Genomic DNA, 23473 nt, shown 5'->3' with positions numbered 1-23473 from the left:
GTCTCTCAAAGAAAAATTTAAAGAAATAAATATTATGACTGTTCATTCTCAGTACATTTATGAAAATTTAATATACGTTGACAAAAATCGTCACCTTTTTGCTCTTAATAGTGATTTTCATTATTATAACACTAGAAATAAGGGATTGCTTGTAACTAATTCTAGTAGGCTTCATAACGATTACGATCGAGTACGTCCATAATACATAATAGCTTTAAGGGTAAATGTATACACTTCTATAATAAAGTCCCAGCCACTGTTCAAGCATTATCTATAAATGAATTTAAATGTTTTATAAAAAAATGGCTCTGTCGTAAATCCTATTACTCCACTGTTGAATATCTAAATGATCGGACAGCCCGGGACTAGATTGTGATTATTTTATAGCGATAGAAATGACTGTACAATATTGTATATTTTTATTGAAAAGAGCGCAAAAAAAGAATGCTGGGAGAGTTTCTTGCGCCGCTTCTTCTCTCTCAGAGCGCCATTTGTTTCCGAAGCGGTAGTAGTATCTAGTATTTATTAGAAATCACATCAAAAAGAATTCTAAAGGAATAAATTTTCAGAAAATAAATGCCTTTTAACACAAGGAAACACATTCGTATTCCAGAGCAATGCATTCCTCCATATTTTTCTCCCCCGCAATAACCCAGCGGACGTGTCTACAGCTGATGTCCCCGTGCTGCTAAACCTGCTGTCTATGCTGTTTAGAAACCTTAACTCGTCCTGAGCCAACCAGGTTTCCTGTATTGCTATCACGACACAACGTCACATAAACGTCGAATATAGTTCACCGCATTCTTTACGTTTTTACAATTATAGATAGCAAACTTATAGGTATACTACTAGGTAGCTAGCTAGGTATACTATCCATTGTTAGTAGGCAAAGAGCCGGATGCCGCCGACACTGCGTCAGATCGCCGATTTTTGTAGTGTACAAACCGTCTAAAATTATTCCTTCAGGCCATATTTTCTCATCTAAGAAAAGAGTAACTTTGTTTTCAGGCACGAAGAATTTATAAGCCTTATGATGTAACATATATTAGTTATAAAAGTAGGTTCCTTCTTATCTGCCACCTTAAACGACGAAGCCTCCGCCTTTCCTCTTTCCCCCAAATACCTATACTTTGGTTTACTTTTACGTTTGTACAATGTTTTCCATTCATTACCTACAGTATCGTTTGTTTTAGGCTTGTTTGGTACCTGTGAAATCCTTGGGCTCTCATCTTTTGGGGAAAATGATGTGGGGCGCACCTCCTCTCCGCGGTGATCGCTAACCGCCACCTTTACATCCACCGCCGACACGGCAGGTGCGGCCATAACAACGTTCGATAACTCATCATTATACAGAACTCGAGATCGCGGCTCACACACCATGTCACACTTATCTGCCATTATCGATGCATTACATTGCGTATTAACCTTTTGCAAGTCCTGTAAAGCATCATGTTCGTCAACGGAAGTGTTAGGACTCAATGTAAGCCCGACAGGTCCACTCGACATATTCCAAGCCCCCGCTTCATGTCGATTTCAAAGCTGGAGGAAGTGAGGCGAATTTCATATAATGTACATCATCTCTTAATTCTTCAAACTTAAGCATAGTCATATATGTAGATTTAATTTCGGCAATATCTGAACTTAATTTAGTGATGTCTTTTAACAGTTTTGTGAAATCGAGATGATCAAATAAAATCGGAGGTAATTTTTCGAGCTCCCGCGCCACAAACACTGGAATTACTTCAGGATCCAATCTTTTAAAGACACTGATTATATGGTCGACGTCTTCTCTTCTTTTCTATTCTCCGCTGCTCCAACGGCAAAGATTCGAACAATAGGGTTTTAGATTTACTAATTTCACTGCTCGTGAACCATGACACACATGTTCTTTTCAACGTGTCTTCATCAATCACTGATATGTTATTTTGAACATACGAGAGCAGCACATTGATTACAATATTACACTTTACTGTATTCATTTTATTCTGTTACCGAAATTCGCCGACGCACACCAGCGCACTAAAAAAAACAACACACCACCGACCAGGGGGGTGCAACTTCCCTACATTGGCTCATGAAAAAAATTTGCATTGAAAGTGCTGCCACCTATTCTATTAGGTACGCTGCAACTTCACCACGATGGCAATAATTTAACATACATGATAGATGGAGCTAGTGATAGCAAAAAACTCACTTAACTTACTTATTAAAGACTTGACTATCGTGTTGTAATCATTGCATGACTCTCCTTATTTAAAGGTGACTGCTGAACTCAATAAACGAATAATAATCTCCACCCACACAAAACAAACATCAATATGCATTAAATACGGTCTACAACAATAGTGAAAAGTAAAAACTATAAACATAATTAGCGCCATCTAGCGACGGTACGCTACGAGCGAAAAAATAACGCAGCGCCATAGTGTATTATCTATGCCACCGACCGGCGCGCGAGTGACTAAATTAAAGACATGGGTCGTAAACAGAAAAGTCGTGTTGCCCACCAGTTACATTCTCAGAATATAATTTATATTTGTACGTTCGATTCCCGCATTGTTTATAAGATTATGTTTTCAAATTTTATTTGTGTTTTAGTGAATAGTAAAAAAAAATGCTTTACCACTGATTGTCGTAATGTCGGAGGATTCAAGGTTGTCAGATCAACAGTCGCTATTGGCTGGGTCGGAGGATCTGAAAAAATATTCTCGTATAAATGATATATGATAATTATAGTTCCCGCCGAGTTTAACAATAGGAGGCTTTTTGGACAAGATGCCGGCTAGACTCTGGGTTGCATCATATTACCTGTTATAGTTAAAATTTAAGTCAAAATTAACGTTAACAGTGACGCTGAGTTTACCATAAACTACAGAATGTGTTGCACTATCGTATTCCTTTTCATAGTTAAAATGAAAAAGTGAAATCAAGTGAATATACTTATGTGAATCTTTTGACAGGTCGCTATTTTTTTTAATGAAAATAAGGGACGAGATGTGCAGGACGTTCAGCAGATGGTAATTGATACGCTCTGCCCATTACAATGCACTGCCGCTCAGGATTCTTGTAAATCCCCAAAAATATTGAGCGGCACTACAATTGCGCTCGTCACTTTGAGACATAAGATGTTTAGTCTCATTTGTCCAATAATTTTACTAGCTACGGCGCCCTTTAGACCGAAACACAATAAAGTTTACACATGATGCTTCACGGCAGAAATAGGCGCCGCTGTGGTACCGGCTAGTTAGTTGGGATCCCGTGCAAAGGAGCCTCCCACTTGTAAATGGTATTTAGCTATTTAACATTAACAATAGCCTTAACCGGTAAAGATTACACGGCTGCGGTTAACAGTTAAAGTTATGACTTCATCTAAAATATTTCAAAATGGTGCAAAAACATTTTTTGCTATACCGGTACCATAACATGGAGGACACCGGAGACAAGAGTGAATAATAGTATTTTCTTTCTATAACGCGAGTGTTATAAATAAAACACTATTTGAAGGATTGAAACACATGTTATTGTAACTGTGTTTTCACATTATACAAATAATAAAAATATATAAAAATAAGTCGTACTCGTAGTCACACTGGTGTGACCACACCAGTTTTTTTTTCCTCGTTGTCACACCAAGGGTTTTACTACATCCTGTTGGTAAGTGATGTGTCAATTTCTATTCTCATGATCTCGACATTCTCGATAGTTTAGATAACGAATGACTATGGACGGAAAATGTTTTTTTCCTCCTCTTCACACCACGGGTTTTACTGCACCTTAATTACAGTAGTATTTCCGTAAAATGGCCTAAACATATATTAAAAGGTTTCGTTTGCGTATTAATAATCGATTTATCTTTTTAATTTTTTTCTATTTCCTTGGGCTTTTTTCTTTGTCAATGTCCACGTCCTCTTTTAAGACAGTTAATAGTTTATTATAAAATAGAAATTGAAACATCAATAATAATATCAATTACCAACAGGGTGTGGTAAGACCCTTGGTGTGACGACGAGGAAAAAAAATTACTCGTAGCCACACTGGTATGACACACGTGTGTTTTCACATTAGATTTTGCGTAAATGTTAAATTTTTATTATTATTTTAGTTAACTCGACGTTTCAAGATTCAGCGTGGGAACGAGATCTGGAGAGGTCTTGAAATGTCGGGTTAGTGAAAATAATAATAATAAAAATGTAACTTAACGCAAAATCGAATGTAAAGGTGGATTAATAAAAAAATTATCTATATATATAAGAGATTTCCACGTATATAGTCACTCATCACGATATCTCTGGAACCATAAGGCGTAGAGACTTCAAATTTGGTAGGAATACTCCTTTCGTCGAGTAGAGGTCAGCTAACAACGCATTTTACGATAATCCACCCACCATATTTTTTTTATTATGAACAGAACAACGTCTGTCGGGTCAGCTAGTATGTAATAAATAAATAATTATTATGTGGCCCTTACTAAAAGTCGACGTCAGAGCTGTTTGGATCGAGATATTCATCGAAGTCGAAGTCGCCGTTCTCGTAGTCGTTGTACCACCATCTCCCGTACCCGTCGTACCCCTCGTCGTCCTCCCGCTCCTCCTGTTCCTCCGTGCTGAGGTAGTCGAGCTCGTTCCAGTCTTCTTCCTCTTCGGAGTATTCTCCTCTACAGTTAAAAAAAAATATGTTGCTAATAGTTTTGCACATTACATTTAGTAATAGTTTTGCACATCACATTTAAAAGTACGTTCTTTAAATGTAAAAGTACGTTATTCAAAAGAATTGTTAAAAAACGTTTGTGTGGTAAATGTTACTATAACATAAATTAAATTCTAATGATACCACAGATTGGGAATGGAGCGACCGCCCTCAGGCTATTAAATAATAAGTTTAATTGTACAATGTTACTTTGTAAATGTTACTTTAATTGTAAAACATATTTTTGATGAAAAAAAAGCCCGCTGAGTTTGTTGCGCCCATTCTTCTCAGGCCTGAGGCATTCATTTTGGAATAGGTGGTAGTTTTTTGACTTTCAATAAGTGATTTCACATCCTATTTTGAATAAAAATATTTGAATTTGAATTACACGTGAATGTTATTTCGAAGTAAAACTTCTTTAGTCGCGATTTTGAGTGAGTGTTACTTCCGTCAAAAAATGTTGTGGAATGAGCTTCCATGTGCGGTGTTTCCGGGACGATACGACATGGGTATCTTCAAAAAAAGCGCGTGCACCTTCCTTAAAGGACGGCAACGCTCCTGTGATTCCTCTGTGGGCGGGAGGGTGATCACTTAACAAACGAGTGTACGCGTCACCTGACACTTACACTCGTTTGTCATCCTTTTCCATAAAAAAAAAGAAAAAATCAATTGAAAAAACTTATTGATTTAAAAAAAGGAAATGTTTCATTATTCTCAGTAATATTATTGAAAATAAAATAAAGTTTATTTATTTATTTATTACTACATAATAAATAATATTCAATACCAACGTTATATTGACATGTGCTTATAATCCAACCAATCAATTTTTTATCCTCAATTATTTTATTTAATGAGTGAATAATGTTAAAATATGAAAGTGGCATTAATGAATTTTATAAAGAACTAGTGGACCCAACAGACGTTGTCCTTTACACACGTCTTAAATTTGAAAAATCGGTCCAGCCGTTAGGAAGAGATCACTAACATACACATAAGCAGGAGAATTATATTATATGGACGGAATTGAGAATCTAAACCAATCTTAAATTCACTGAAACAAACAAAAATATCATCAAAATGGGTCCAGCCGTTTAGGAGGTAGTTCAAATGTAAATCTAAACCATCCTCGAATCCCCTTGAACTCACACAAAAAATTTCATCAAAATCGGTCCAGCCGTCTAGGAGGAGTTCAGTGACATACACACGCACACAAGAAATATATATATAAAGATATAAAATGAAATATTAATCTTTTAAATGAAATGGCGGAATCCCAGGAACATTTTACCCCTTCAACAATAATTAATAATATAAATGATTTGAGTTTTCTTTAGTGTTAATTCCGCCAATATTTGTCTTTAAACAATTCGACACGTGTTTCGCTTCTACACGAGGCATCCTCAGGACGTGTTGTCTCGCCAAAATCTGGCACGAGACTCTGGCACGTGTCGAATTGTTTAAAGACAAATATTGGCGGAATTAACACTAAAGAAAAGTCAAATCATGTGTATAATTATGGATTTTCACAATGTAACGCGTACTGCAAAATTTTTCAATAATCAATCATTAAAGAGAAAATCAAGAACCTGATAAAGACGTGAGTAAAGACTGTAAAAAACGTTAAGTGTTTATTTTTTAACTAGCTGACCCGGCAAACGTTGTTTTGCCATATAAAGTATAATTCACGCGATAGTTTTATAAGTAATAATAAGTAAATAATTATAGCCTGTACATCATTTTGTTCTATTGTCAATAGTTTTTGCAGCGCACGCAAAAATAGGTTTTCGATTTTACACCTTGTGTTACAAAATAGCAATTTTATTACGGATCCCTAATTTTGAAAAGAAAAAAACATCAAAAAGAATCATTCAAATCGGACCAGTAGTACCAGAGATTAGCGCGTTTAAACAAACAAACAAACACTATAGCTTTATAATATTAGTATAGATGAGTAATATAAAATCATATTCTTTTTAAAATCTCACAGGGTACAAATTAGAATTATAATGGAAATTCAGCCAGTTAGCTAACAAGTCTAACAGAGCTCCTAGCTTTTTAATTAAAGAAAATTTATTGAAGTAGGCGTTACTTTGCGGAAATCCATAATTATACAAATGATTTGAGTTTTCTTTAGTGTTAGAGACTGAAGTCTCGTGCCAGATTTTGGCGAGACAACACGTCCTGTGAATGCCTCGTGTAGAGGCGAAACACGTGTCGAATTGTTTAAAGACAAATATTGGCGGATTTAACACTAAAGAAAACTCAAATTATTTGTATCTTTAATTAAAAATAATGTAATGAATTATAAACCAATATTATTATATATATTTAATGATTCACAGTAATTCTTCGTGTCTTTAAACGTTTTAAGATTAATCATTAACTAAATGTATATATTATATTTATGTATCTGTTAATTATTCCTAAACTTATTTATTACTAGCTGCCCCGACAGACGTTGTTCTGTAATATAAAAAAAAATACTGTTTCATAGGAATTTGCCAATAATATTTCAAAACATGAAGAATTATTTCGTAAAATATGCTCCCTGTTGCTATAATGAAATTGGTTCACAGCAGAACTGTCAAACCGTGCGTCAATAAAATCTCTCATAGAAAATATCTCTATACAAAACAAATATTAGAAATAAAAATAATTATGGGTCCCAAATCGAAATAAAAACTATCCTATCTCTCAAGTTGGACCAAACTGCACTCCATGAAGTAAAAAATTAAAATCCGTTCATTAGTTTAGAAGTCCATCGCGGACAAACAACGTGTCACGTAATTTATATACATTAAGATTAAGTTTACCTTCAATCGCGCGTAAAAATTACACGCCCATATTTTTTTATATTATCCTGGAAGATCAGTATTTGCCAGGGTGTTATTGAAGATTCACTAACTAAAACATGCAATCTACATGTTACGGGATTTGAATTTTATTCGTTATTTATTTCTAGCACCCAAAAATGCTCTAAATACTGCCCAGTACAAGTTAATAATAGTTCTGTGTATTTTATTAGGACATACCGGGAAGAATCCAAGCTGGGTCGCCGCGGTCTAGACTCGACTTCTGTCAACAATAGCTTTTTATATAGTTATAATACATGTTAACTTGAAGTACACATTACACTACTATAGGTGGAATCATTCGAAGATCTTTCTACAATTTCGGAACCCAGTTTTACTTACTATTATTTAGGAACATTGTTAAACCCAAATAATCGTAACAATGCCTTCAAAATTAAACTAAAAAAATACGGTTTGCACTCCGGGAGTGCCGGCAGAAGTGAAAACTCGAACGTTGTGCATTTTTGAATATTTTCGATTGGTTAGGTAATAATTTCGCACGAATTGCTTTATTCATCAGTATAAAAGTACTAGCATTTATGTGGTTAAAAACAATATTCATTTATTGCGATATCGTACATAAAAATGACAATTTATATTATATAAAAATTTAACACTTAGATTCTTTTTTTACATTTACAAGCTTATCACTCAGAAAAAACAACTTTAATCCATAATAAACTGCAAAAATATTTCACGGCTTCTCGATCATAATGATTCAACCACTGGTCCAATGACCGCGTGATTATTAAGTTGAAATAGCCGAACTATAATTAGTTGGAAGTATAAATCTTTCATCCATAATTTCACCGACTGTCTTACGAATTTTCGATCAGGCCACGTGTCCTGACGCGAGTTTAACATTTTATACTCATCCCAAGACGACGATAATGTATAATAATATTTTAAAAGTAAGTAACAGAAAATAATGAAGACAAGTTTGTTTGTTGTTTTTTTGGTTTTTTAGTAACGACATATATAGATCTAATTTGATTACAAAACTCTAGTCATAGTCTCAAGCTATACTCTAGGAATGATATCCTTTTAGCATTTGACAGGTCCTAGAAATAAATCTTAATGGATATAGATAGGTTTGGTGATTCATTTACTAATATAAATTCCATGACGTGTGGATTGCATATTTCTTTTTCACTTTTGTTTTTTTGTTTTATTCAATGCCAATCTTGACATTGTGTGCTGGACTGCATATTACTAAATATACGACTGTGATTGCATAATATTACAGTCACATTTGTGAATAAAAATACTCGAAAACTACCTATTAACATTCAGTTAAAAAAGTTTCTCGATTCGATCCCAAGTCTCTAATAAACCACTAAAAAGACAAAATATTTCATTGAATTGTTAAATGCCATATGATTTTTAATGTTTTCGGCTAATTCGAAAAAGACAGGATTCCGTGTTGTTTTATAGGTACCGTCAGTTGGGCACGTAAAAAATGAACTGAATTTTTGATGTTAATGGCCTAGTTACTGGGAATATTGAATTGAATTAAAGGCATAAAGGCATTTATTTTCTCAAAATTGATTCCTTTAGAATTCTTTTTGATGTCATTTCTTATACTACTAGATACTACTACCGCTTCGGAAACAAATGGCGCTCTGAGAGAGAAGAAGCGGCGCAAGAAACTCTCCCAGCATTTTTTTTTGCGCTATTTTCAATAAAAATATACAATATTGTACAGTCATTTCTATCGCTATAAAATAATCACAATCTAGTCCCGGGCTGTCCGATCATTTAGATATTCAACAGTGGAGTAATAGGATTTACGACAGAGCCATTTTTTTATAAAACATTTAAATTTATTTATAGATAATGCCTGAACAGTGGCTGGGACTTTATTATAGAAGTGTATACATTTACCCTTAAAGCTATTACGTATCTTATGAAGCCTACTAGAATTAGTTACAAGCAATCCCTTATTTCTAGTGTTATAATAATGAAAATGAATTTTAAAAGCTAATAAAATAATTATTGGTGATGATATAAATAAAAGAAATAAAAATGGTTATGTGTAAGCAAAATTACAGACATTTTTATGTACAACATAAGATCCGACGCAAGGAAATAATTAACGAAAAATGGCAATTAGAGTTGATCAAGAGATATGACCCTACATTTATATAACGCTAGACCACATATATTTCAGCCACTCAGCATATACCACCCAACTTGTCACACTTTGTACAATATAGCGCTGATCTTATGAATTATGATTTTTTTTTTATGAAAATAAGGGACGAGATGAGCAGGACGTTCAGCTGATGGTGGTTGATACGCCTAACCCATTACAATTCAGTGCCGCTCAGGATTTCAGAAAAACCCAAAAATTCTGAGCGGTACTACCAATGCGCTCGTCACCTTGAGACATAAGGTGTTAAGTCTCCGGCGCCTTTCAGACCGAAACACAGTAAAGTTTACACATTACTGCTTCACGGCAAAATTAGGCGAAATAAATTACTTGGGTAATTTAAAGTTGACATCAAAGGGCCTCAAACCTAACTTGCAAATATTTATATTTTTAATTTAATGTAAATAAACTTTGGAAGAATGTCATAATTGTAGACAAAAATATTTCTTAAACTATTTCTTCGCCTTTGAATTACCTTCTTACGGCGATGTTTACATGTCATAATAACCTGGATATCCTTAAAAAGTTTAAAATCATGAATCATCCTGATTCCTCTGGTGTTGCAAGAGAATGTGGGCTGCGGTGATCACTTAACACCTGGTGACGGTGACGGTTTTCCATAAAAAAAAACCGTTTAAACTCGTGCGACGTCCACCACCAAATATTAATATTAAACTTCTATTATAAATAAACTAATTGTGATTGTTACCTTTTCTACTCTTAAGCATATCTTCTCGTTTCTTCTTTAATTCATCTGTTAAATTTTGGACCATCTTATCAATGAACGAGTCCAATACCAAGCTTCGACATTCAGATTTAATGGGCGCCCTGGAAGAACAATTTTATAAATATTAATGATTGGATTATTTTTTATTTCAAATAATGTTTCGACAGCATTAATACATACAAAATCAAACGCGATTCGCAATCCGCGAAAGGAAGATTGTACGATTTGGATTCAATTAAGTTTCCCTATTGCACGAGAGTATAAAAATCCCAACAACTTTTTAACTTCAATAACACACTGACACTCAAAATAATGTTTTACAATATTGACGACCTGTATAGCCGAGTGGTTAGCGATCCTACCTACTAAGCTAGAGGTCCCGGGTTCGAATCCCGGTAGGTGCAAGCATTTATATGATGAAAATGGATATTTGTTTCCGAGTCATGGATGTTTCAATGTATTTATGTATGTTTATATGAATTTATGTATGTTTAAGTAAGCATATTGTATTAAATATATCATTGTCTTATAACCCATAACACAGGCTATATGCTTAATTTGGGGCAAGATAATTTGTGTAAAAAGTGTGTCAATATTATTATTATTAATAATTAGTAGTACTACAGTATAGGACAATTATTGTCAACATAAAAGTTACAAAATTTACTCTCTAATTACTTCTGAAAAATAGAACTAATACTATTGCTACAATAAAAACAAAATAAGATATGAAAGTACAAATTATAAATTTAAATTATTAATTGAAATAATGTTTTACAATGTCGACAATGGTTTTAACATAAGCCGGGTCCGCTGTGCCAATTTTTTAACAGAACATGTTAAAAAAACAAGTTAGCAAAACAGTCCGTCCGCTGCATCTATTTTTGTTTATGTTTTTGTTTCATTTCAAAAATGAGTTCCGATAAATAAGACGTGGCTGTTGTTCTAGCAATAGTAGATTTAGTTTTCAAAAGAAGAAACAGGAATAGATTCCGGGGCCGACCATACCTAGAATCGTGCAATATTAGCGACCCTCAGGCTATTAAATAATAAGTTTAATTGTACAATGTTTTCGATGAAAAAAAAGCCCGCTGAGTTTGTTGCGCCCATTCTTTTCACGTCTGAGGCATTCGTTTTGGAATGGGTGGTAGTTTTTGACTTGCAAATCTTTGATTTCGGGGAAAATACAGAAATCACAGGGTGCTAGGTCTGGGCTATGTGCAGGATGGGTGAAGAGTTAAAAAGTTGTTAACACCAGTGTTAAAAAGTTAACCAAATGGTAGAATACCACTCAGCATTAACACTCTTTTGATCTTCAAGTGGAATTACATAAAAAAACAACAAAATCCACGTTTTGTCTCCTCTGAAAATGTTATAAACAGCATTAGAATGTCCGTGGTCGTACTTCATTAGCATCTGTGAGCACCATTCCACGCGAGCCCGCTTCTGATCCGCTGCGCTATCAGTTCATGAGGGATCCAACGACAACAAAGTTTCTGAACTTTCAATTCTTCGTGTAAAATTTTCTGAATTTAACACGAAGAATTGAAAGTTCAGACCGCTTAACAGTAGCCACATTATTTTCGTTGACGGCAGTTGAAGGCCGCCCTTCACGGAATTCCGTGAAGGGCGGGCACAATCTTGCGGAGAGAGAGAACGTTTAAAATTATAAGAAATCGTCGCTCTTAAATCTTTTTCATTTAAAAATTAATTTGTACAATAATTAAGGCCAGATCACTTAAAAACATAACAAATTGTTTAGATTTCAAAGAGCGAGATCTAAAGTCAATTTCCTAATATGCAAATATTGGGTTAGGGCAGGTTATCAACTGTAAAGTAGATCCTGAAGATGAAGACACAACCTGAGAGTTGAACAAGACATATCAAGATTTATGAACCTTACGTCACTCGTAGTGTTGGCTCAGTGGAAGAGTGCTCGCACGAAACGCGAGAGGTTTCGAGTCCCGCATCGTTCATAAATTTTGTTTTCAAATTTAATTTGTATAAAGTAGAATATTTTTTTGACGAATAGGTAATATTATTTAACGAATAGGTTCTTGCTGTGAATTCTACAAACAATAGTGCACCCATAAAAGTAGGTAACTTTATAGAAATGTATGTTTGGGTAAAAAACTACTCGATAGATTTAACGAAGGTTTATTATTAAAAGTTCGGGGCAACATATTAAGGCACATAATTTATGCTGCTTTTAGTCTCCACGCGGACCACGTCGCGGACAGCAGCTAGTCTTACATACACATATACTGACAGTTGTCAGACAATACACACACAACACACGTCACGTGTAACACATTACGGTTGACTAAGACCGTTTTTTGCGTGTTGTATTTTTGCATTTATCTACACCCATGCTTTAAATCCTCTATTAAAGATTCTAAAACAGCTTATTGTCAACATTGAAACACCCAATGTCCAAATAACCATTAAATCATCCAAACGAGTGTTGTAATGAGTTCAGTACAATATTACAACACTCGTTTGGATGATGTAATGGTTACTAGGACTGGCTTTTTTAACGCTAGCAGTAAGCTGTTTCAGAATCTTTTATAGAGGATTCATATTATGGGTGTAGATAAAGTCTTGTATGCAACTGTTGATAATTAGGTATTAAAACACTCATGTGATACTATTATCAACCCACATTCGTGTTTTAATACCCCTTATTACACAACAGTTGCATAAATAACTATTATACACCTAGACCGGTAAATTATACTCACCACCACGTAACCCTAACGGTTACTTTATGAAATAAGCAAAGGTTGTTTTTTTTTTAATGGAAAAGGAGGACAAACGAGCGTACGCGTCGCCTGATGTTGAAAGTTGTATGCGCATTTTTTTAAGGTACCCATGTCGTATCGTCACGGAATGTAATAGCAAATTAGCAATTTCTTTGAGGAATGAAATCCCACCTGCAGTTTGGACACTCTCTCTTCTTCTTCTTCCACGTGTCGATACAATATTTACAGAATGTGTGCGAACATTCCAGCGTGGTCGCTTCCACGAACAGCTCAGCACAAATACTGCACTGCAATTCATTCTCCATTATCTCACCAACTTCGGCCAACGTTTTTTGCTTCGATGGACCAGCCTGTACTATGTCCGGCACAGCAAAGTTTTCCAGTATTCTTTTCTTTTCATCAACCACATTTTCTAATTGATTCTTAACCTAAAATTTCAGGTTTCTACGTGAATAATTAAAATCTACAACAGTGTGGTCATAAAATTTACAAATACATAAAGTATTTTAAAAGACAGTTTTTGCTTTGAAATACGTGTTTCATATTTATCTAAATAATAAACTTTTGAATGTTAAAACGCATGTAGTTGTAACTGTATTTTTATATTAGATTTTTGCGTAAAAGTTACATATTATTATATAATGTATATCTATATTTTAAATAATAATAAAAATGTTAGTTTAACGCGAAAATTTAATGCAAAAATAGTGACAACTACACGCATTTTAAATGCTTACAAAGTATTTTGTTTAAATGAATAAGATAAGTCATAATAAAGTGTAATACAACAGCTTTACCGTTTCAAGTTGTTTTTGCAGAGAGCATATAACTTCGCTAGATTGATCTGTTTGCATTTGAATCCTTTGAGCTGCCAACACAGCTAACTCTACCTCCCTTTCTTGTACGTGTTCCTATAAAAGAACCAGGACTATTAATGATTTCTAAAGTCTAAGTTATATAAAATTAAAATTATAAATTTAACATATAAAAACAACAAAAACTGACCCGAACTCTTTCAAATTGCAGTAGGATTATAAAATTAAGAGATTTGTATAAAATTCCTTACCTCTCATTTATATTTTGGGGATTAGTTGCTACAGGTATTCCAAACTTAACCTACGAGTTAGGAGCATACTTTAAATCTAAATAAAAAAATCACCTTAATAAAAATCCTTTATCTCTCAGCATTTGGATATCAAAATGCCGCGCCGAGATATATAAATTTTATCTCAAATGGTTCTCGGTTAGCATCAGTTGAGCCCTGTCCAACGTAAATAAAAAACCAGTCAAGGGCGAGTCGTTTTTTTTTATTAATTTGCATCCAATTCTCCGAGGTGGCAGAAAACGAATTTATAATCATAATATTTGAAATCCAAGATAGCCGCTATGTAAATTATTGTAACAATACGGATATCGTTTCCATGTTTTTCGGAACGGGATAAAGTGAATTTGGGATCATTTTTGGAATCGAAATAAACAAATAAAGTGAATGTGGGATCATTTTTTAAATCCAAGATGGCAGCTATAAGTTACTGTAACAATACGGATATCGTTTCCATGTTTCTCGGAACGCTATATAGGTAGTGAATTTGGGATCATTTTTGAAATCCAAGATGGCAGCTATGTAAGTTACTGTAACAATACGGATATCGTTTCCATGTTTCCCGGAACGGGATTAAGTGAATTTGGGATCATTTTTGAAATCCAAGATGGCAGCTTTGTAAGTTACTGTAACAATACGGATATCGTTTCCGTGTCTCTCAGAACGGGATAAAGTGAATTTGGGATCATTTTTGAAATCCAAAATGGCAGCTATGTAAGTTAATATAACAATACGGATATCGTTTCCATGTTTCTCGGAACGCTATATAGGCAGTGAATTTGGGATCATTTTTGAAATCCAAGATGGCAGCTTTGTAAGTTACTGTAACAATACGGATATCGTTTCCGTGTCTCTCAGAACGGGATAAAGTGAATTTGGGATCATTTTTGAAATCCAAAATGGCAGCTATGTAAGTTAGTGTAACAATACGGATATCGTTTCCGTGTCTCTCAGAACGGGATAAAGTGAATTTGGGATCATTTTTGAAATCCGAGATGGCCGCTAAGTTAGTTAATGTAACAATACGGATATCGTTTCCATGTCTCTCGGAACGGGATAAAGTGAATTTGGGATCATTTTTTAAATCCAAGGTGGCTGCTTTGTAACAATACGGACATCGTTCTCATATTTCTCGGAACGTCCATAATCATTACAAATATATGGATTCCAAGGTTTCTGGAATAACCTGGATCACTCGTGCGTGTGACAAGGTATATCTAATTCGATTATATACGTTATACAGATATAAAAATGATTTAATACCATACATATGTGCTCTTTTTTGACATTCTTCCTCGATTATTATGCAAACAACAAATATATAAAACTCACCCGGTTCGCGTTTATTACATAAAACTGACATACAGACATCTAGCAGCCGTATAGGAATTGTAGCCGTATTAGGCCGTATAGGAGACTTCTAAAGACTTGTCAAGTAATTATATGACATATAATTACTTGACAAGTCATCTTTGTTCATTTCCCTATATTTTGGAGCACGTTAGAACGGGAAATATAGTGCAGTTAACGACAAGACGCTGATTTACCTACAGTTGAGCAAATAAAATAGTATGACTTTAAAGTATGACAGACTGGATTTATGCTACGATTATTTTATTTAACTTACCTTTAATTCTTCAACTTTTTTCTTTCCCTCTTCTTCTGCTGCTTGGAGACGCATTTGAATATCTTCTCGTTCTTTTACCTAGAAGTGTATAAAGTGAGCATTACAAATTTACAGTCAGGATAATTATTATAAGAATTTATATAGGCTGCGAATGTATAGAGCTCAACACTTTTGACTCCATATTTATAATAATAATAATATAAGTATTACTTACCAGAACACATTCAGAGTGGACAGTTTCGTTGTTCTGGTTCAATAACTAAGTCCAACAACTATGTAATAAAGTTAATAATATGTATGCAAGAAACAACCTTTTCACAATCAACGTAACGGACAGTCCTAAGGGCAGAGGCTGTCTAGCCGAGGAGGACATAGTCACACACGTCATCCTGGTATGTGCGGGGGTGGCCAACTAACGGGCAAAAACCTTAGTAAATATGAGGTCACTCTAAATTGTCTGCGAACACACCAGGAATGTTCTGAACTTGTGGAAGGAGTTGGGATGGTGAAATGTGCAGGGTTGTCCAACCAAAGGGCAAAAACATTAGTAAATACGAGGTCGCTACGAGAAGTCTGCGAACACACCAGAATGTTCTGGATTTCTGGAAGGAGTTGGGATGGTGGAATGTGCGGGGGTGGCCAACCAAAGGGCAAAAACATTAGTAAATACGAGGTCGCTACAAGAAGTCTGCGAACACACCAGAATGTTCTGAATTTCTGGAAGGAGTTGGGATGTTGGAATGTGCGGGGGTGGCCAGACAACGGGCAAAAACCTTAGTAAAAACGATTATTTGTTACACAATTATTTGTCATTACAGAAATGGAACACTCGTGATGATAATAAGTACTTGAGTTTAGTAGTCATAGTATATCATATCAATTATGCACAACTACACTTCACGTCCTGACCATTTAGTCTCAGTCTAATCGATAAAGCTATGATGTAGCTTGCAGTACCAATCTCAACATCAAACACAATAAACATTTATACTCACTAACTGCTCCATTTTGATCCTATCAGCATCACTCATTTTCTTCATTTCATTCATTTGTTGATTGAGCTGTTCTTCAGATTTCAGTTTCAATTCATTTGTTGCTTCAATTTGTTTTGTCAGATTCTCTTTTAATTTATTAAGCTCTTGCATCAATTCAAGTTCCCTTTGCTGTTTTTGTTCTTCTAGCTCGCTAAGTTCCTAATTTAAATAAATACTTTGCTTATAAAAAGAAAAATTCAATAATGGTCTAAAAGCAAGTTTATAGATAGGGTTGACAAATATCCTATATTTTTGTATCGCAAGAACTACTTAAAAATAGTGAAATTTAGTAAATGGATGATATTGTTAGTACATCTTACTCCAAAAAGGACATATTTACTGCTAGCCTTGGAAACTTATATTATAGCTGTATCGCGCCAATCAAGCTAAGCGACTATGCGTTTAGACGCTTTGGTGATAATTAAGCCATATGGTTTGGATATAAAACAAAATGTCTCGGTTTATGTGGCATTTTGACCAGGTTGTTATTACTAAAACTACAATATCACCTGAGTTAGGCTTACCTACTTAATGGTAGAATACATATTATACTCCATCCACGTACGTATAAGTTAAGCTACGAAATAATATCTTTAATTATTATAAAATTAAATTGATATATTCAATTGATATCTATAAGTCTGTGCTAAATTATTTTATAAGCCCGTGAACACTTATAATTAACTTTTCACAGTAAAGTTTATCAAAGGCCCACCCCACCGAAACTTAGTGAAACCGATGGTTCGAAAACAACATTGAAGTAAAAGTCATCAGCTCCAGTTTAGTTTTAGAGAACATAAAGTAGTCAGTTCCTTTTGTAGAAGTAGGTCAATACATGGAGGGTCCCTAATTATTATTAATAACAGATTAAAATGTGAAAATAGAAGAGCATCATATGAACAATTCCAACATAGAATGGAAAGAAATACTAGAAAAATTTAGCAAAACCAGCAAGTCAATTATAGTGTGTGCAGATTTTAATATAAACTTGCTGGAACCTTCGGTCAATTGTACTAACCTTAAAAGTTTATTTCAAAGTTTTAATGTTTGTTCAATGTATTTTGGGAACCTACTAGAATCACTTCTACAACAGCAACCTGTTTAGATAATATTTTTACAAATGTTACTATTACTAGTATTACTAGTTTAAAACTTCAGTTATTTTCACAGCATGACACAGTATTTTACTGTTGCTGAAATTGATATAGAGTTTACTTTGCAAAAGAGAGCTGTTCGTGCCATATATCAGGTTGGTTATAGACAGTCTCTCAAAGAAAAATTTAAAGAAATAAATATTATGACAGTTAGTAAATTTATGAAAATTTAATGTATGTTCACAAAAAATGTCACCTTTTTGCTTTTAATAGTGATTTTCATTATGATAACACTAGAAATAAGGGATTGCTTGTAACTAATTCTAGTAGGCTTCATAAGATACATAATAGCTTTATAAGGTAAATGTATACACATTTATAATAAAGTCCCAGCCACTGTTCAGGCATTATCTATAAATAAATTTAAATATTTTATTAAAAAATGGCTCTGTTGTAAATCCTATTACTCCACAGCTGAATATCTAAGTGATCGGACAGCCTGGGACTAGATTACGATTATTTTATAGTGATAAAAATGACTGTACAATATTGTATGTTTTTATTGAAAAGAGCTCAAAAAAAAGAATGCTGGGAGAGTTTCTTGCTCCGCTTTTTGAGAAACTAAATGTCTTTTTATGCCTTTTTATGTCAAAATATTACGACAAAATTAACTCACTACCCATAAGTCAAATAGACATACACCATGACATATCGCTTGGTGGTGGTGCCACGTCGACCTGTTATAATGCAATTACTAATTGTGATGTGTAATCACAAACATCACGTTCACGAAGCATTGATACATCCAATATATGATTATTTATATCTATACATTCAATTCTTTATTACTTTTCATGAAATAATGTATATTATTTAAACACAATTCATATATTGGATGTAGCACCTTACAAACATATTTGTTATGTATATTACAGCCATTGTAAGATACTCTATTTGATTTAAAAGAGTAACCGTTGAGTTTTGAGATATGTTCTTCTCACAAGCTCAACTTTTTACAAACATATGGTATGGTAAATTCAGTAATTTAAAAGAAATATTTATAGTTATGATTCAGAAGCACTTAGTTTAAGTTTTGACATTGAATATTAAAAACTTTCTTTTTGACTGTCAGAAATAACTTCTTAAACAAAAAAGAACTATCATATTTGGAGACACAAATCAACCTGTTAAGTTCTGATAGTACAACTAGACATTAAACTGATTATTAATACTCACCTTCTCCTTTAGAATCTTTAATTTTTCTGTTTCTCTCCTCAACATATCTTCCATTTCAGTTTTCTCTTTTAAGCGCAACTCTTCTTGCTCTTTCATTTTTACTTTCAATTTATCAAGCATATCTTGTTTAGATGAAGTTTCTCTATTCAATTCTAATAAAAACTCCTCTCTTTCTTTTAGTAATTTTTCTTTTAAGCTGACATTTTCAATAACAAGTTCTGATTCTATCTCATTTTGTTTCCTTATCTGTGTCTATGTATTTAAAAACATAATTTTAATAATTTGAAAACAATCAAGCTGTAACTATTGACATAAAAGAGAGGCAATGGGTATTTTACTACTTTTCTCATTACAGTAAATGTAAGTAAAAGTAAATGGTAAAAAGCACAGACATGGATCCAAATAGATGCCGCAAATGTATGTACTTCGCATGTCAAAAAGAGGAGCAATGCTCTTCCATTGACGCTTTTAATTTATTTTTTATTATGATTTATATTGTTGATTTTAGTAATAAGTAATACAGACTATTGATGTACTGAAAATGTCAACTAATGATGAGGTGAGTGGCTGGATGCTAGGCTCAATGCACTGGCATTTTTAATGACATCACAGTAGGTACAAAAAAAAGGGCACTCTTGGTTTTCATACAGATGGAGGGATTTGCGTTATCTACTTGGATCTATGATTGTGATAAAAAGTATACCTTTAACAATCATGAGTCTCATTAACCACTACATTCAAGAGATGGGAGTCCCATAGAAAATGATGAGAAATGTCCCATCTTTTGACCTAAATCAACGGACATTTTTTATCTTGAATTTGAATAAATGTTTATAAAAGTATTAAAACAGTGAGTTTTGCCTTGTCTACTTAATCGCCAAGTTTTATTTAATTCTAGCTAAATAAGAAGTACCTAGAATTTCATTTACTATGCCGCTGACAAGAATTTTATATCATATTTTCCTATAGTAGATATTCAAGGAAAATAAATTGGCTTTATTAAACCTTGGTATAAATATTTCGAAAATAAAATATTTAAAATTTAATATTGTAAAAAGATTTGTTTAACATTCACCAAAACGGAACAGATATCTACAGATCTTTGTTTCATAATATACACATCGATACACTTTTCTAAGAAAAAGAGTGGACACAGCAGACCAGGGAGGAGCGGCCATAGCATTTTCCTATATACATTGTGGTTTTTAAAATCTTTTCCACATGAATGGTACATTGTGTCATTTTCAGAGGTAAGAATCTGCATGCCCATTACAATACTATCAATAGGTGGTAGGGAAAATTCTATCCATATATTTTACAAGGGAGACTAGTACTTATCAACAAATTCAAAACATTATTTTAATATTGTAGATTTTATATTTATGAAGATGTATATAGCAATAATTGTTTCTATATGAAAGATAAATCTCTCAATCTGTAAATTTGACATGGCAGATCTTTCTTGTAGCATTAAATCATAGTTTCTCAACCTTATTTTGCTCACCGCCCACTATGAGAATATGTTTTTTTCTAGAGTATTTTTTTGCCTTTTTAGACTATATTTTTTAATCTACCCATGCCCCATCTCACTGCCCCCCCCAATGTCTCAAACGCTCACAAATGGTGGTGTTATGGCCCATGTTGAGAATCTATGCATTAAACTGTACAATTCTGCATTTTGGAGGGACAAAAAATCAACCGTGTAACAAGTCTCAAACCACCACTTTAGAAATAAGTGGCTCTGTGAGAGGAACAGTGCAACTAACTTTTATTGCATACATGAGGCACCATTACAATAATGTATTCTAGTTTAAAATCTAATACTAACCATTAGATCATTTATTTTACCATTCATTTCGTTTTTTAATGTTGATATTTGGGCATCTTTCTCTTCAAGTATTAAAAATTTTTGTTTTTCTATTTCATTCTTTTCTCCCTTTAAATTGTCAATTTGAGATGCAAATTTGGACTCCAATAGAGCTATTTTCTTTTGCATGTCCATATGCAGTTGCTTTTGCAGTAACTTATTGGTTTCTTTGATCTGTTTTTGTTTTTTTATTTTTTCTTCCATATGTTTAATTTCATAGTTTTGAGACTCTTGAAATTTTGTTTTGACATCATTTAGACTTAAGTCTTCGCCTGGGTCTTGTTTAACTCGTTTACCTGGCGGTAGCCCATCATCATCCCAATTAAACCTATACACAAATTCTTTATTTGTTTCTAGTGCTATAACATCTCCATTCTTCAATACTCTAACTGCACCTTTAACCATTTTATCACCATTGACTTCAATGCCACAGGTACTATAATCCTCAATCAGCCAATCATCATTTTTTTTATAAAAGAAGCAATGGCTTCTTGATATATATATGGATGGTATAGTAACAGAATTTTTTAATGCTCGACCTAATGTAAACTGAAAATAAATTATTCTATCATATTTACCACCTTTGAACAAAATATGAAATTTGACTACTGTTATAAAATTAGTGATCATTGAAAAATAATTAAACTAAAACTGAAGTCTCCATCTGCATTGAACCATTGTGATGGTTAACTATGTTGAAGCACCAGAAAAATGGAGATATGACATGAGATGCACAGTTTCTCAGTTATATATTATATAATATATCAGTCATAATATATCATATCAGTTATATATAATATATAATAACCAACTGCTGAGAACAAATATTTACTCACATGCTCAGATGTAATATTTATTTTCTTAAATTTAATTAAATCTGGATTTAATGGTTTACAAGATACTAAAGAAGGAAAATTATCAGGCATTTTTTAGACCACGGCAGTAATATTCGTAGGAAACAATATTTACAGTCTGTTAGTTTTCTTTCACTTTTGTTATTTGTAAACTAAATAAATGGTAAATTCGTAAATTGTTGTAGCTGTCAAAGAGGATGTAAGTACTACGTATTATGAGGCGCGATTACTACTAAACAAAGGGACTCTGTGGGTGGGACTGCCTAAGAAATTTTTTTAATTGAGTTTAGTAGGTATGTAACGTGCAGTGCAGCCTAGCCAGCCTGGCGCAACTTTGGCGGCCGGCGCAACTATCAGCCTGGCGCAACTCACTAATAAACTTGAAAATGTATGACATTGTACTAAAAATAATGGCGGCAAACGCTGTCTCGCTCTAACATTATATATTCGACTCTTTTGTTTGTTTTGGTTTGAGTGTCATGTGACATGTCATTCGTTCAAAATAAAAGTGACTGTTAACGATTTTTCTTACGAATTGTCGTTTTCTTTTACTTTTTTCGTGTAATAATCAGGGTAGTTTGCTTAATTATTTATAGAATAAGTGCATAAGACATTTCTTAGCAATGAAATCGTATACAATGTAATAAAAAGTTGTAAGATAAGATTTAAAATCTGGCCGGTCAGATGGTGGAAGTAAGAGAATTTTCATGGCTAAATTATTTTTGGACAAAGAAAGGTAAGCGCTAAAGAACAAATAATAAGCCAATAAAGAAATTATTAAAGTGATTAAAAGTAATAGAGTATTGATTAAATTCATCTAGAGTAAAAATAATAATATTATAATCTATCTGTAGGGCTTGACACTTTTTTATCGATTGTCGATATTTTATTTTAAATTACTATTAAATTTATTTTTATTTATTTCATTTTTTTTATATTTTTGTGTAATATGTTTATTGATCTTAAAATAGTTTATAAGTTTATTAACCTTTAAAATCCTTTTTATTACATTGTATTGTACATGAAGTGCAAAAAATATTTAAAGTCTAAAAATAAGGGTATACTATTTCTGTTAAAATGTGTTCTGTTATAATTTCAGATTCAGGACCCATGTCTACGACTTCAAAAACATTTAGTGCAACACCTGACAAACGAATACCAAAGACTGTCTAACCCGAAACTAATACACAACGCAAAACAAAACTATTGAAATAATATTAATTATTTAAATTGTTTTTTCTTTGAGATAACTAAAACGTATTTTTTTTTACCATGTCTAAACCACTGTCGCCGGAGAAATCTAATTCTGTGCCCAACCTATCATCAATGTCACAAAAAGAACCAAATTTTGAGACTCATATAACTGCCAGGAGGGCAAAAAAAAAAGAAACTAAAAACTGCTGGTACAGATGAATTTTCAGAATTTAAAGAAGAGATGAAGGAGTTGGTGCGCTCCATGGTAAACCAAAGTGAACAT

General features: G+C 33.4%; 1 protein-coding gene across 2 annotated transcripts in view; it reads right to left on the bottom strand.

The window, feature by feature from the left end:
• The window catches only part of LOC126971579 (E3 ubiquitin-protein ligase rnf8-B-like), a 28709-nt gene extending 6361 nt beyond the window's left edge, over positions 1–22348 (bottom strand). The window contains exons 1-11 of one of the 2 annotated variants that reach the window (XM_050817894.1): positions 21979–22348; positions 21104–21691; positions 19276–19527; positions 16907–17104; positions 15912–15989; positions 13980–14093; positions 13354–13610; positions 10403–10521; positions 7722–7764; positions 4469–4654; positions 2624–2694 (exon numbers count right to left, since the gene is read on the bottom strand). In XM_050817894.1, the coding sequence (XP_050673851.1) occupies position 2694; positions 4469–4654; positions 7722–7764; positions 10403–10521; positions 13354–13610; positions 13980–14093; positions 15912–15989; positions 16907–17104; positions 19276–19527; positions 21104–21691; positions 21979–22068 (1926 nt within the window). In that variant the 5' untranslated portion in view covers positions 22069–22348 and the 3' untranslated portion in view covers positions 2624–2693. The remainder of the gene's footprint in view (positions 1–2623; positions 2695–4468; positions 4655–7721; positions 7765–10402; positions 10522–13353; positions 13611–13979; positions 14094–15911; positions 15990–16906; positions 17105–19275; positions 19528–21103; positions 21692–21978) is intronic. The other variant, XM_050817893.1, reaches the window with a different exon arrangement.
• Between the last annotated feature and the right edge of the window lie 1125 nt (positions 22349–23473).

This window comes from Leptidea sinapis, chromosome 24 (genome assembly GCF_905404315.1).
Source record: "Leptidea sinapis chromosome 24, ilLepSina1.1, whole genome shotgun sequence".
Taxonomy (NCBI): Eukaryota; Metazoa; Arthropoda; class Insecta; order Lepidoptera; family Pieridae; genus Leptidea; species Leptidea sinapis.
The sequence above is the reverse complement of the archived record's forward strand: the minus strand, read 5'-3'. Positions and strand labels throughout refer to the sequence as shown.